Source organism: Babylonia areolata, chromosome 19 (assembly GCF_041734735.1).
Source record: "Babylonia areolata isolate BAREFJ2019XMU chromosome 19, ASM4173473v1, whole genome shotgun sequence".
NCBI lineage: Eukaryota > Metazoa > Mollusca > Gastropoda > Neogastropoda > Buccinidae > Babylonia > Babylonia areolata.
The window spans coordinates 2,517,833-2,531,701 of NC_134894.1; the positions used below are offsets into that span (position 1 = coordinate 2,517,833).

The 13,869-nt window shown below is 51.5% G+C and overlaps 1 protein-coding gene across 1 annotated transcript in view; it reads right to left on the bottom strand.

Moving 5' to 3' along the window:
- The window catches only part of LOC143294026 (uncharacterized), a 67,509-nt gene that overhangs the window by 14,433 nt on the left and 39,207 nt on the right, over window positions 1-13,869 (bottom strand). The window contains exons 16-17 of the mRNA XM_076605424.1: window positions 11,511-11,677; window positions 9,285-9,531 (exon numbers count right to left, since the gene is read on the bottom strand). Of these exons, the coding sequence (XP_076461539.1) occupies window positions 9,285-9,531; window positions 11,511-11,677 (414 nt within the window). The remainder of the gene's footprint in view (window positions 1-9,284; window positions 9,532-11,510; window positions 11,678-13,869) is intronic.

Consider the following 13,869-nt stretch of genomic DNA (forward strand, 5'->3'; position numbering starts at 1 on the left):
TCAGTACAGGTGGTCAGGTCAGACAGGTGGTGAGGTGAGGTGAGACAGGTGGTGAGGTGAGGTGAGACAGGTGGTGAGGTGAGACAGGTGGTGAGGTGAGACAGGTGGTGAGGTGAGGTGAGACAGGTGGTGAGGTGAGGTGAGGTGAGACAGGTGGTGAGGTGAGGTGAGACAGGTGGTGAGGTGAGACAGGTGGTGAGGTGAGGTGAGGTGAGACAGGTGGTGAGGTGAGGTGAGACAGGTGGTGAGGTGAGACAGGTGGTGAGGTGAGGTGAGGTGAGACAGGTGGTGAGGTGAGGTCAGACAGGTGGTGAGGTGAGGTCAGACAGGTGGTGAGGTGAGGTGAGGTGAGACAGGTGGTGAGGTGAGACAGGTGGTGAGGTGAGACAGGTGGTGAGGTCAGACAGGTGGTGAGGTCAGACAGGTGGTGAGGTGAGGTCAGACAGGTGGTGAGGTCAGACAGGTGGTGAGGTCAGACAGGTGGTGAGGTCAGACAGGTGGTGAGGTGAGGTCAGACAGGTGGTGAGGTGAGGTGAGGTGAGGTGAGACAGGTGGTGAGGTGAGACAGGTGGTGAGGTGAGGTGAGGTGAGGTGAGACAGGTGGTGAGGTGAGGTGAGGTGAGGTGAGACAGGTGGTGAGGTGAGACAGGTGGTGAGGTGAGGTGAGGTGAGACAGGTGGTGAGGTGAGGTCAGACAGGTGGTGAGGTCAGACAGGTGGTGAGGTCAGACAGGTGGTGAGGTGAGGTCAGACAGGTGGTGAGGTGAGGTGAGGTGAGACAGGTGGTGAGGTGAGGTCAGACAGGTGGTGAGGTGAGGTCAGACAGGTGGTGAGGTGAGGTCAGACAGGTGGTGAGGTGAGACAGGTGGTCAGGTGAGACAGGTGGTGAGGTGAGGTCAGACAGGTGGTGAGGTGAGGTGAGGTGAGACAGGTGGTGAGGTCAGACAGGTGGTGAGGTCAGACAGGTGGTGAGGTCAGACAGGTGGTGAGGTGAGGTGAGACAGGTGGTGAGGTGAGGTGAGGTGAGACAGGTGGTGAGGTGAGACAGGTGGTGAGGTGAGGTGAGGTGAGGTGAGACAGGTGGTGAGGTGAGGTGAGACAGGTGGTGAGGTGAGACAGCTGATGAGGTGAGGTGAGACAGGTGGTGAGGTGAGGTGAGACAGGTGGTGAGGTGAGACAGGTGGTGAGGTGAGGTGAGACAGGTGGTGAGGTGAGACAGGTGGTGAGGTGAGTTGAGACAGGTGGTGAGGTGAGGTAAGGCAGGTGGTGAGGTGAGACAGGTGGTGAGGTGAGACAGGTGGTGAGGTGAGGTGAGGTGAGACAGGTGGTGACGTGAGACAGGTGGTGAGGTGAGACAGGTGGTGAGGTGAGGTGAGACAGGTGGTGAGGTGAGACAGGTGGTGAGGTGAGGTGAGACAGGTGGTGAGGTGAGGTGAGGTGAGACAGGTGGTGAGGTGAGACAGGTGGTGAGGTGAGGTGAGGTGAGACAGCTGATGAGGTGAGGTGAGACAGGTGGTGAGGTGAGGTGAGACAGGTGGTGAGGTGAGACAGGTGGTGAGGTGAGGTGAGGTAAGACAGGTGGTGAGGTGAGACAGGTGGTGAGGTGAGACAGGTGGTAAGGTAAGGTGAGACATGTGGTGAGGTGAGACAGGTGGTGAGGTGAGACAGGTGGTGAGGTGAGGTGAGGTGAGACAGGTGGTGAGGTGAGGTAAGGCAGGTGGTGAGGTGAGACAGGTGGTGAGATGAGGTGAGGTGAGACAGGTGGTGACGTGAGACAGGTGGTGAGGTCAGACAGGTGGTGAGGTGAGGTGAGACAGGTGGTGAGGTGAGACAGGTGGTGAGGTGAGGTGAGACAGGTGGTGAGGTGAGGTGAGGTGAGACAGGTGGTGAGGTGAGACAGGTGGTGAGGTGAGGTGAGACAGCTGATGAGGTGAGGTGAGACAGGTGGTGAGGTGAGGTGAGACAGGTGGTGAGGTGAGACAGGTGGTGAGGTGAGGTGAGGTAAGACAGGTGGTGAGGTGAGGTGAGGTGAGACAGGTGGTGAGGTGAGGTCAGACAGGTGGTGAGGTGAGACAGGTGGTGAGGTGAGACAGGTGGTGAGGTGAGGTGAGGTGAGACAGGTGGTGAGGTGAGGTGAGACAGGTGGTGAGGTGAGGTCAGACAGGTGGTGAGGTGAGGTGAGGTGAGACAGGTGGTGAGGTGAGACAGGTGGTGAGGTGAGACAGGTGGTGAGGTCAGACAGGTGGTGAGGTGAGGTCAGACAGGTGGTGAGGTCAGACAGGTGGTGAGGTGAGACAGGTGGTGAGGTCAGACAGGTGGTGAGGTCAGACAGGTGGTGAGGTGAGGTCAGACAGGTGGTGAGGTGAGGTGAGGTGAGGTGAGACAGGTGGTGAGGTGAGACAGGTGGTGAGGTGAGGTGAGGTGAGACAGGTGGTGAGGTGAGGTGAGACAGGTGGTGAGGTGAGGTCAGACAGGTGGTGAGGTGAGGTGAGGTGAGACAGGTGGTGAGGTGAGACAGGTGGTGAGGTGAGACAGGTGGTGAGGTCAGACAGGTGGTGAGGTGAGGTCAGACAGGTGGTGAGGTCAGACAGGTGGTGAGGTGAGACAGGTGGTGAGGTCAGACAGGTGGTGAGGTCAGACAGGTGGTGAGGTGAGGTCAGACAGGTGGTGAGGTGAGGTGAGGTGAGGTGAGACAGGTGGTGAGGTGAGACAGGTGGTGAGGTGAGGTGAGGTGAGGTGAGACAGGTGGTGAGGTGAGGTGAGGTGAGGTGAGACAGGTGGTGAGGTGAGACAGGTGGTGAGGTGAGGTCAGACAGGTGGTGAGGTGAGACAGGTGGTGAGGTGAGACAGGTGGTGAGGTGAGGTCAGACAGGTGGTGAGGTGAGGTGAGGTGAGACAGGTGGTGAGGTGAGACAGGTGGTGAGGTCAGACAGGTGGTGAGGTCAGACAGGTGGTGAGGTGAGGTGAGACAGGTGGTGAGGTGAGGTGAGGTGAGACAGGTGGTGAGGTGAGACAGGTGGTGAGGTGAGGTGAGGTGAGGTGAGACAGGTGGTGAGGTGAGGTGAGACAGGTGGTGAGGTGAGACAGCTGATGAGGTGAGGTGAGACAGGTGGTGAGGTGAGGTGAGACAGGTGGTGAGGTGAGACAGGTGGTGAGGTGAGGTGAGACAGGTGGTGAGGTGAGACAGGTGGTGAGGTGAGTTGAGACAGGTGGTGAGGTGAGGTTAGGCAGGTGGTGACGTGAGACAGGTGGTGAGGTAAGACAGGTGGTGAGGTGAGGTGAGGTGAGACAGGTGGTGACGTGAGACAGGTGGTGAGGTAAGACAGGTGGTGAGGTGAGTTGAGACAGGTGGTGAGGTGAGGTGAGACAGGTGGTGAGGTGAGACAGGTGGTGAGGTGAGGTGAGGTGAGACAGGTGGTGAGGTGAGACAGGTGGTGAGGTGAGGTGAGGTGAGACAGGTGGTGAGGTGAGACAGGTGGTAAGGTCAGACAGGTGGTGAGGTGAGGTGAGACAGGTGATGAGGTGAGACAGGTGGTGAGGTGAGACAGGTGGTGAGGTGAGACAGGTAGTGAGGTGAGACAGGTGGTGAGGTGAGGTGAGACAGGTGGTGAGGTGAGGTGAGGTGAGACAGGTGGTGAGGTGAGACAGGTAGTGAGGTGAGACAGGTGGTGAGGTGAGGTGAGACAGGTGGTGAGGTGAGGTGAGGTGAGACAGGTGGTGAGGTGAGACAGGTGGTGAGGTGAGACAGGTGGTGAGGTGAGGTGAGACAGGTGGTGAGGTGAGACAGGTGGTGAGGTGAGACAGGTGGTGAGGTGAGGTGAGACAGGTGGTGAGGTGAGACAGGTGGTGAGGTGAGGTGAGACAGGTGGTGAGGTGAGGTGAGACAGGTGGTGAGGTGAGGTGAGACAGGTGGTGAGGTGAGGTGAGACAGGTGGTGAGGTGAGACAGGTGGTGAGGTGAGACAGGTGGTGAGGTGAGGTGAGACAGGTGGTGAGGTGAGACAGGTGGTGAGGTCAGACAGGTGGTGAGGTGAGGTCAGACAGGTGGTGAGGTGAGGTGAGGTGAGACAGGTGGTGAGGTGAGGTGAGACAGGTGGTGAGGTGAGACAGGTGGTGAGGTGAGGTGAGGTGAGACAGGTGGTGAGGTGAGGTGAGGTGGTGAGGTGAGGTGAGACAGGTGGTGAGTGAGACAGGTGGTGAGGTCAGACAGGTGGTGAGGTGAGTTGAGACAGGTGGTGAGGTGAGACAGGTGGTGAGGTGAGGTGAGACAGGTGGTGAGGTGAGACAGGTGGTAAGGTGAGGTGAGGTGAGGTGAGACAGGTGGTGAGGTGAGGTGAGACAGGTGGTGAGGTGAGACAGGTGGTGAGGTGAGACAGGTGGTGAGGTGAGGTGAGGTGAGACAGGTGGTGAGGTGAGACAGGTGGTGAGGTGAGGTGAGGTGAGACAGGTAGTGAGGTGAGGTGAGACAGGTAGTGAGGTGAGGTGAGGTGAGACAGGTGGTGAGGTGAGGTGAGACAGGTGGTGAGGTGAGACAGGTAGTGAGGTGAGACAGGTGGTGAGGTGAGGTGAGACAGGTGGTGAGGTGAGGTGAGGTGAGACAGGTGGTGAGGTGAGACAGGTAGTGAGGTGAGACAGGTGGTGAGGTGAGGTGAGACAGGTGGTGAGGTGAGGTGAGGTGAGACAGGTGGTGAGGTCAGACAGGTGGTGAGGTGAGACAGGTGGTGAGGTGAGGTCAGACAGGTGGTGAGGTGAGACAGGTGGTGAGGTGAGACAGGTGGTGAGGTGAGGTCAGACAGGTGGTGAGGTGAGACAGGTGGTGAGGTGAGACAGGTAGTGAGGTGAGGTGAGACAGGTGGTGAGGTGAGGTGAGGTGAGACAGGTGGTGAGGTGAGACAGGTGGTGAGGTGAGACAGGTGGTGAGGTGAGGTCAGACAGGTGGTGAGGTGAGACAGGTGATGAGGTGAGACAGGTGGTGAGGTGAGGTGAGACAGGTGGTGAGGTGAGACAGGTGGTGAGGTGAGACAGGTGGTGAGGTGAGGTGAGACAGGTGGTGAGGTGAGGTGAGGTGAGACAGGTGGTGAGGTGAGACAGGTGGTGAGGTGAGACAGGTGGTGAGGTGAGACAGGTAGTGAGGTGAGGTGAGGTGAGACAGGTGGTGAGGTGAGGTGAGACAGGTGGTGAGGTGAGGTGAGACAGGTGGTGAGGTGAGGTGAGACAGGTGGTGAGGTGAGGTGAGACAGGTGGTGAGGTGAGGTGAGGTGAGACAGGTGGTGAGGTGAGACAGGTAGTGAGGTGAGACAGGTGGTGAGGTGAGGTGAGACAGGTGGTGAGGTGAGGTGAGACAGGTGGTGAGGTGAGGTGAGGTGAGACAGGTGGTGAGGTGAGGTGAGGTGAGACAGGTGGTGAGGTGAGGTGAGGTGAGACAGGTGGTGAGGTGAGGTGAGGTGAGACAGGTGGTGAGGTGAGACAGGTAGTGAGGTGAGACAGGTGGTGAGGTGAGGTGAGACAGGTGGTGAGGTGAGGTGAGGTGAGACAGGTGGGGAGGTCAGACAGGTGGTGAGGTGAGACAGGTGGTGAGGTGAGGTCAGACAGGTGGTGAGGTGAGACAGGTGGTGAGGTGAGGTCAGACAGGTGGTGAGGTGAGACAGGTGGTGAGGTGAGGTCAGACAGGTGGTGAGGTGAGACAGGTGGTGAGGTGAGGTCAGACAGGTGGTGAGGTGAGGTCAGACAGGTGGTGAGGTGAGACAGGTGGTGAGGTGAGGTGAGACAGGTGGTGAGGTGAGGTGAGACAGGTGGTGAGGTGAGACAGGTGGTGAGGTGAGGTGAGACAGGTGGTGAGGTGAGGTGAGACAGGTGGTGAGGTGAGGTGAGGTGAGACAGGTGGTGAGGTGAGGTGAGACAGGTGGTGAGGTGAGACAGGTGGTGAGGTGAGACAGGTGGTGAGGTCAGACAGGTGGTGAGGTGAGGTGAGACAGGTGGTGAGGTCAGACAGGTGGTGAGGTGAGACAGGTGGTGAGGTGAGGTGAGACAGGTGGTGAGGTCAGACAGGTGGTGAGGTGAGACAGGTGGTGAGGTCAGACAGGTGGTGAGGTGAGGTGAGGTGAGACAGGTGGTGAGGTGAGGTGAGACAGGTGGTGAGGTGAGATAGGTGGTGAGGTGAGTTAGGTTTAAAAAACCTTTCTGCTCCTGTCACAGCACGGAGGATTACAACATCACCTTACAAACCACATGCCCAAATCACCACAGAGAGTTACAACATCACCTTACAAACCACATGCCCAAATCACCACAGAGGATTACAACATCACCTTACAAACCACATGCCCAAATCACCACAGAGAGTTACAACATCACCTTACAAACCACATGCCCAAATCACCACAGAGGATTACAACATCACCTTACAAACCACATGCCCAAATCACCACAGAGAGTTACACCATCACCTTACAAACCACATGCCCAAATCACCTCAGTGGATTACAACATCACCTTACAAACCACATGCCCAAATCACCAACGTATGCAAACAGAAAGTTGGAAAAAGTTGTCAAACAAAACTATGCAGCATTCCCCAATTTTATAAACTACATTTAATTTCAACTCTGTGTCATTTTTTTCACTACCATTTAGTAAATTGCAGAAACTGAAAACAGACTTGGAAGCAGCATGATTTGGGGGAGGGGGGTGGGGGGGAGGAGATTTTTTTGTTGTTTTTTACGGAATTCAGCATACTTTGGATATTCCACAAAAAAACATTTTTCTCCAATCACTGCTATATCATTACCCTCTGATTGTTAATTCATGTGGCATGCCATTCTGCCACCCCATTTCAATCTGTAACTTGTGAAGCACTAAAAAAAAAAATAATAATAAAAAAATTAAAAAAAATAAAATTTCCACAGACTGCAAGCACCTGAGGTGAAAAAAATAACTCCCCCAAAACACACTCCCACAACCACAATCATGCACCACACACTCCCATACACATACATAACACACACAAATCTACCTGCTATCTGCCAGTCAGTCAGTCTCCACCTCAGTCAATCCCTACCTGGTGATGTGATAGTGACATGATACCAGTCACTACCTGGTGATGTGATAGCGATGTGATATCACTCACTACCTGGTGATGTGATAGCGATGTGATATCAGTCACTACCTGGTGGTGTGATAGTGATGTGATATCACTCACTACCTGGTGATGTGATAGCGATGTGATATCACTCACTACCTGGTGATGTGATAGCGATGTGATATCAGTCACTACCTGGTGGTGTGATAGTGATGATGTGATAGTGATGATGTGATAGTGATGTGATATCAGTCACTACCTGGTGATGTGATAGTGATGTGATATCACTCACAACCTGGTGATGTGATAGTGATGTGATATCACTCACTACCTGGTGATGTGATAGTGATGTGATATCAGTCACTACCTGGTGATGTGATAGCGATGTGATATCAGTCACTACCTGGTGGTGTGATAGTGATGTGATATCAGTCACTACCAGGTGATGTGACACTGACATTATATCAGTCACTACCTGGTGATGTGATAGTGATGTGATATCAGTCACTACCTGGTGATGTGATAGTGATGTGATATCAGTCACTACCTGGTGATGTGATAGTGATGTGATATCAGTCACTACCTGGTGATGTGATAGTGATGTGATATCACTCCCTACCAGGTGATGTGATACTGACATTATATCAGTCACTACCTGGTGATGTGATAGTGATGTGATATCAGTCTTTACCTGGTGATGTGATACTGACATTATATCAGTCACTACCTGGTGATGTGATACTGACATTATATCAGTCACTACCTGGTGATGTGATAGTGATGTGATATCAGTCTTTACCTGGTGATGTGGTAGTGGTCAGTCTGTCAATCACTACCTGGTGATGTGGTAGTGGGCAGTCTGTCCCTACCTGGTGATGTGGTAGTGGGCAGTCTGTCCCTACCTGGTGATGTGGTAGTGGTCAGTCTGTCCCTACCTGGTGATGTGGTAGTGGGCAGTCTGTCAATCACTACCTGGTGATGTGGTAGTGGTCAGTCTGTCAATCACTACCTGGTGATGTGGTAGTGGTCAGTCTGTCAATCACTACCTGGTGATGTGGTAGTGGTCAGTCTGTCCCTACCTGGTGATGTGGTAGTGATGTGATATCAGTCACTACCTGGTGATGTGGTAGTGGTCAGTCTGTCCCTACCTGGTGATGTGGTAGTGGTCAGTCTGTCCCTACCTGGTGATGTGGTAGTGGGCAGTCTGTCCCTACCTGGTGATGTGGTAGTGGTCAGTCTGTCAATCACTACCTGGTGATGTGGTAGTGGTCAGTCTGTCCCTACCTGGTGATGTGGTAGTGGTCAGTCTGTCCCTACCTGGTGATGTGGTAGTGGACAGTCTGTCCCTACCTGGTGATGTGGTAGTGGTCAGTCTGTCCCTACCTGGTGATGTGGTAGTGGTCAGTCTGTCCCTACCTGGTGATGTGGTAGTGGTCAGTCTGTCCCTACCTGGTGAAGTGGTAGTGGTCAGTCTGTCCCTACCTGGTGAAGTGGTAGTGGTCAGTCTGTCCCTACCTGGTGATGTGGTAGTGGGCAGTCTGTCCCTACCTGGTGATGTGGTAGTGGGCAGTCTGTCCCTGCCTGGTGATGTGGTAGTGGGCAGTCTGTCCATACCTGGTGATGTGGTAGTGGTCAGTCTGTCCCTACCTGGTGATGTGGTAGTGGGCAGTCTGTCCCTACCTGGTGATGTGGTAGTGGGCAGTCTGTCCATACCTGGTGATGTGGTAGTGGTCAGTCTGTCCCTACCTGGTGATGTGGTAGTGGGCAGTCTGTCCCTACCTGGTGATGTGGTAGTGGTCAGTCTGTCCCTACCTGGTGATGTGGTAGTGGTCAGTCTGTCCCTACCTGGTGATGTGGTAGTGGTCAGTCTGTCCCTACCTGGTGATGTGGTAGTGGGCAGTCCGTCCCTACCTGGTGATGTGGTAGTGGTCAGTCTGTCCCTACCTGGTGATGTGGTAGTGGGGAGTCCGTCCATACCTGGTGATGTGGTAGTGGTCAGTCTGTCCCTACCTGGTGATGTGGTAGTGGGCAGTCTGTCCATACCTGGTGATGTGGTAGTGGGCAGTCTGTCCATACCTGGTGATGTGGTAGTGGTCAGTCTGTCCCTACCTGGTGATGTGGTAGTGGTCAGTCTGTCCCTACCTGGTGATGTGGTAGTGGTCAGTCTGTCCCTACCTGGTGATGTGGTAGTGGGCAGTCTGTCCCTACCTGGTGATGTGGTAGTGGTCAGCGGAGGGCGTGTTGAAGCCAAACTGCCTCTCAGTGTTGGTGTGCAGAGACATGGCCTGGCGCCGCGACACGTTGTAGCAGGAGATGTTGCCGTGGCGATCGACGGCCACCAGGTGAGAGGCGTCAGGGGAGAAGAGGAGGGTGGAGATGGGGTGGTCCATCATTATGTGCTGTTTGGTCAACACCCTGCGCGCCTGGCTGTCCGGCGTCCCCAGGTGGACTGTCTCTGGAACCGTCATCAGCACTGGTGCTGGGGTGGGGTTTTTTTGGGGGGTTGTTCTTTTCTTCTTTTTTTTTATTGTTAACTCACTTAGTACTGCCAATTAGCTCCCCTGACTTTCTCCACAGACGACCCATTTGTATGGGTAAGAAATAAAATTCCCATAAAAAAAAGAAATGTTAGAATCTATGAACTGAAAACTTCCAAACTGATCAGTAAAATAAGGAGTTAATTAGGGACAAAATATAAACCTTCCTCCCTTCTTATTCTATCATACAGTGAGATGATGAAAGTATCCGTATTTTTTGTTCAAAATTTGCACACACTGACGACTTGTAAATGAATCTAAGAAAGCACAAAGAGTTTGAAACACATTAAACTCACAACATTATATAGCCACGATAGGGCCCCTTCATCTAATTCTGTTGTCTGCCTTGTGACTGAGACGAAACTGGGTCAGACACCATTGTTGACACGCACCGTTCATATGAACCAGTCACCGCAAAAATAACTAACTCTCCTGCTTGCGAGCACAGCAACACACAATGCATTCACTGATCACAGTGGAGAGTGGAAACACCAGTTAAGACATTCTTAGGTCATAATGCCATAATGGAAATTAGCTGCCACTCTAACTGGGGCGCTTCGTCTGAAACAGTTATAAACAGTTGGGGCCCTGATCGGGGACAATCGTCCTTAGTGACTTAATGGATAAGTCTGTATCAGGCACGTTAGAACAGACACCACTGAACACCACCAAAGTGACTCAGCAGCAGTGCAGGGTCTCCTCTGGTGTGTGGCCTCCTGGCGACCTAACATCGATGGTTCCCTGTGGACTGCCGACGCTGGAACTGTGACGGACGAACCTGGGTGTGGCCGTGTATGGGGGAATCTAAATGAGCGGCGTGGGAGTAATGCCACTGAAACGGTGCAGATGATGGGGCAGCAAAAAGAAGTCTGTATTAGGAGGCCAAATCAGCTAGATCAGTTGCACTAGTGATTCAGCGGTCAGCAGTGGGTCAGGGTTCGAGCCCCTGTTCCTGGCCTGGTGTTGTGTCCTTGGGAAGGGCGCTGTACTCCGACTGTCCTCACTCCATCCAGGGGGGAATGGCTTCCACACACTGTTCAGGAAACGTTCAAATGGAGGAAGGAGAGGACAGGGCCCCGCCTTGCAGTGCCCAGCCCCAGACACAGTGGTTATCAATTCACTGCCCCCGATGGGTCTGAATGGCTACAGGACCTTTACAATGAACCTCACTTCGTGTAAGTTTGATTTACTGAATAATCTGTCTATTTCTCTTTACAAAGCAGATGTGGTGTGGTGTATACATGCATCTGGTCCCATACTTTTACATCTAGAATTTGGAAATGAAACTGATGTTTATAGTCATGTATGTGCATGATCAACCTATTCAAATCAGACATTGCACACACACACACAAACACACACACAAACACACGCACACACAAACACACACACACACACACAAACACACACACACTCACACACACGCACACACACACACACACACACACACACACACACACTCACACACATGCACACACACACACACACACACACGTATAAACACATGCTTATGTTCACACAGACACAGACACAAGACACACACAAGCGCACGCACACACACACACACACACACATACAAAGCACACACACATACAAAACACACACACCCCACCTACACATACACACACATACACACACACAACCAAAAAAAAAAAAAAAACCCACTATCCCTCCCCAAACCAACCCCACCACCCCAACCACCCACCTATCTCCCCATAACCCCCACCCTACCCCAACCCCCACACATGCTCCCCCCCTACCACTCCACCACACACACACACACACACCAATCCCCCCTAACATGCCCCCCCACACTCCCCCCCCCCCCCCGCCCCCCCCAGACGCTCCCCTTCCCCACCCCCCCCTCACACACACAAGCACAAAACATGAGACTGACTGTCATCCTGCAGAGCATAGGCGATCAGCTGTCCGTGTGAGGCGACACTCATGGCCACCACCCGCTTGTCGAACAGGTAGGGCGTCACCAGGTTCCCCTCATACAGCACGTACTCAAACTCAGGCTGGTACTTGGACAGCCTGGTGTACACCGTGAACATGTAGAACCTGCAGACAGAAGGAAAGAACAATTTGCAGGGAATGCGCGCATGTCAAAATTTGTATTTCGTATTTGTATTTCTCTTTATCACAACAGATTTCTCTGTGTGAAATTCGGGCTGCTCTCCCCAGGGAGAGCGCGTCGCTACACTACAGCACCACCCTTTTTTTCTTCCCCTGCGTGCAGTTTTATTTGTTTTTCCTATCGATGTGGATTTTTTTTTTCCAAACTGTAGGGTACATAAGCATGTCAAAATTATAGGGTATGTGTTCATGTCAAAATTGTAGGGTATGTGTGCATGTCAAAATTGTAGGGTATGTGTTCATGTCAAAATTGTTGGGTATGTGTGCATGTCAAAATTGTAGGGTATGTGTGCATGTCAAAATTATAGGGAATGTGTGCATGTCAAAATTTGTAGGGTATGTGTGCATGTCAAAATTGTAGGTGTGCATGTCAAAATTGTAGGTGTGCATGTCAAAATTGTAGGTGTGCATGTCAAAATTATAGGGTATGTGTGCATGTCAAAATTGTAGGGAATGTGTGCATGTCAAAATTGTAGGGTATGTGTGCATGTCAAAATTTTAGATGTGCATGTCAAAACTGTAGGGTATGTGTGCATGTCAAAATTGGAGGTATGTATGTCAAAATTGTAGGGTGTGTGTGTGCATGTCAAAATTGTAGGGTCTATGTGCATGTACACACACAACACATACCTCAGCCACAGTATACACAGCTCTATTTTTGTTGATGTGAGTACATGAATGATATATTCACATAATCCAGAAAACTCACTCCAGCCAAGCACATGAATTTCCTTTCACTATGTGACTTTGTGTGTGAACCCACAGACACAAAATACAGACACACAGACACAAAAATACAGACACACAGACACAAAAATACAGACACACAGACACACAGACACAAAAACACAGACACACAGACACAAAAATACAGACACACAGACACAAATATACAGACACACAGACACAAAAATACAGACACACAGACACAAATATACAGACACACAGACACACAGACACAAAAATACAGACACACAGACACAAAAATACAGACACACAGACACAAATATACAGACACACAGACACACAGACACAAAAATACAGACACACAGACACAAAAATACAGACACACAGACACATAAATACAGACACACAGACACAAAAATACAGACACACAGACACAAAAATACAGACACACAGACACAAAAATACAGACACACAGACACAAAAATACAGACACACAGACACACAGACACAAAAATACAGACACACAGACACAAAAATACAGACACACAAACACACAGACACAAAAATACAAACACACAGACACAAAAATACAGACACACAGACACAAATATACAAACACACAGACACATAAATACAGACACACAGACACAAAAATACAGACACACAGACACAAAAATACAGACACACAGACACACAGACACAAAAATACAGACACACAGACACAAAAATACAGACACACAGACACATAAATACAGACACACAGACACAAAAATACAGACACACAGACACAAAAATACAGACACACAGACACACAAACACACAGCTCAGCAACTAAGTACAGACACACAAACACACAGCTCAGCAACTAAGTACAGACACACAGACACACAGCTCAGCAACTAAGTACAGACACACAGACACACAGCTCAGCAACTAAGTACAAACACACAGACACACAGCTCAGCAACTAAGTACAAACACACAGACACACAGCTCAGCAACTAAGTACAAACACACAGACACACAGCTCAGCAACTAAGTACAAACACACAGACACACAGCTCAGCAACTAAGTACAGACACACAGACACACAGCTCAGCAACTAAGTACAGACACACAGACACACAGCTCAGCAACTAAGTACAGACACACAGACACACAGCTCAGCAACTAAGTACAAACACACAGACACACAGCTCAGCAACTAAGTACAGACACACAGCTCAGCAACTAAGTACAAACACACAGACACACAGCTCAGCAACTAAGTACAGACACACAGCTCAGCAACTAAGTACAAACACACAGACACACAGCTCAGCAACTAAGTACAGACACACAGACACACAGCTCAGCAACTAAGTACAGACACACAGACACACAGCTCAGCAACTAAGTACAGACACACAGACACACAGCTCAGCAACTA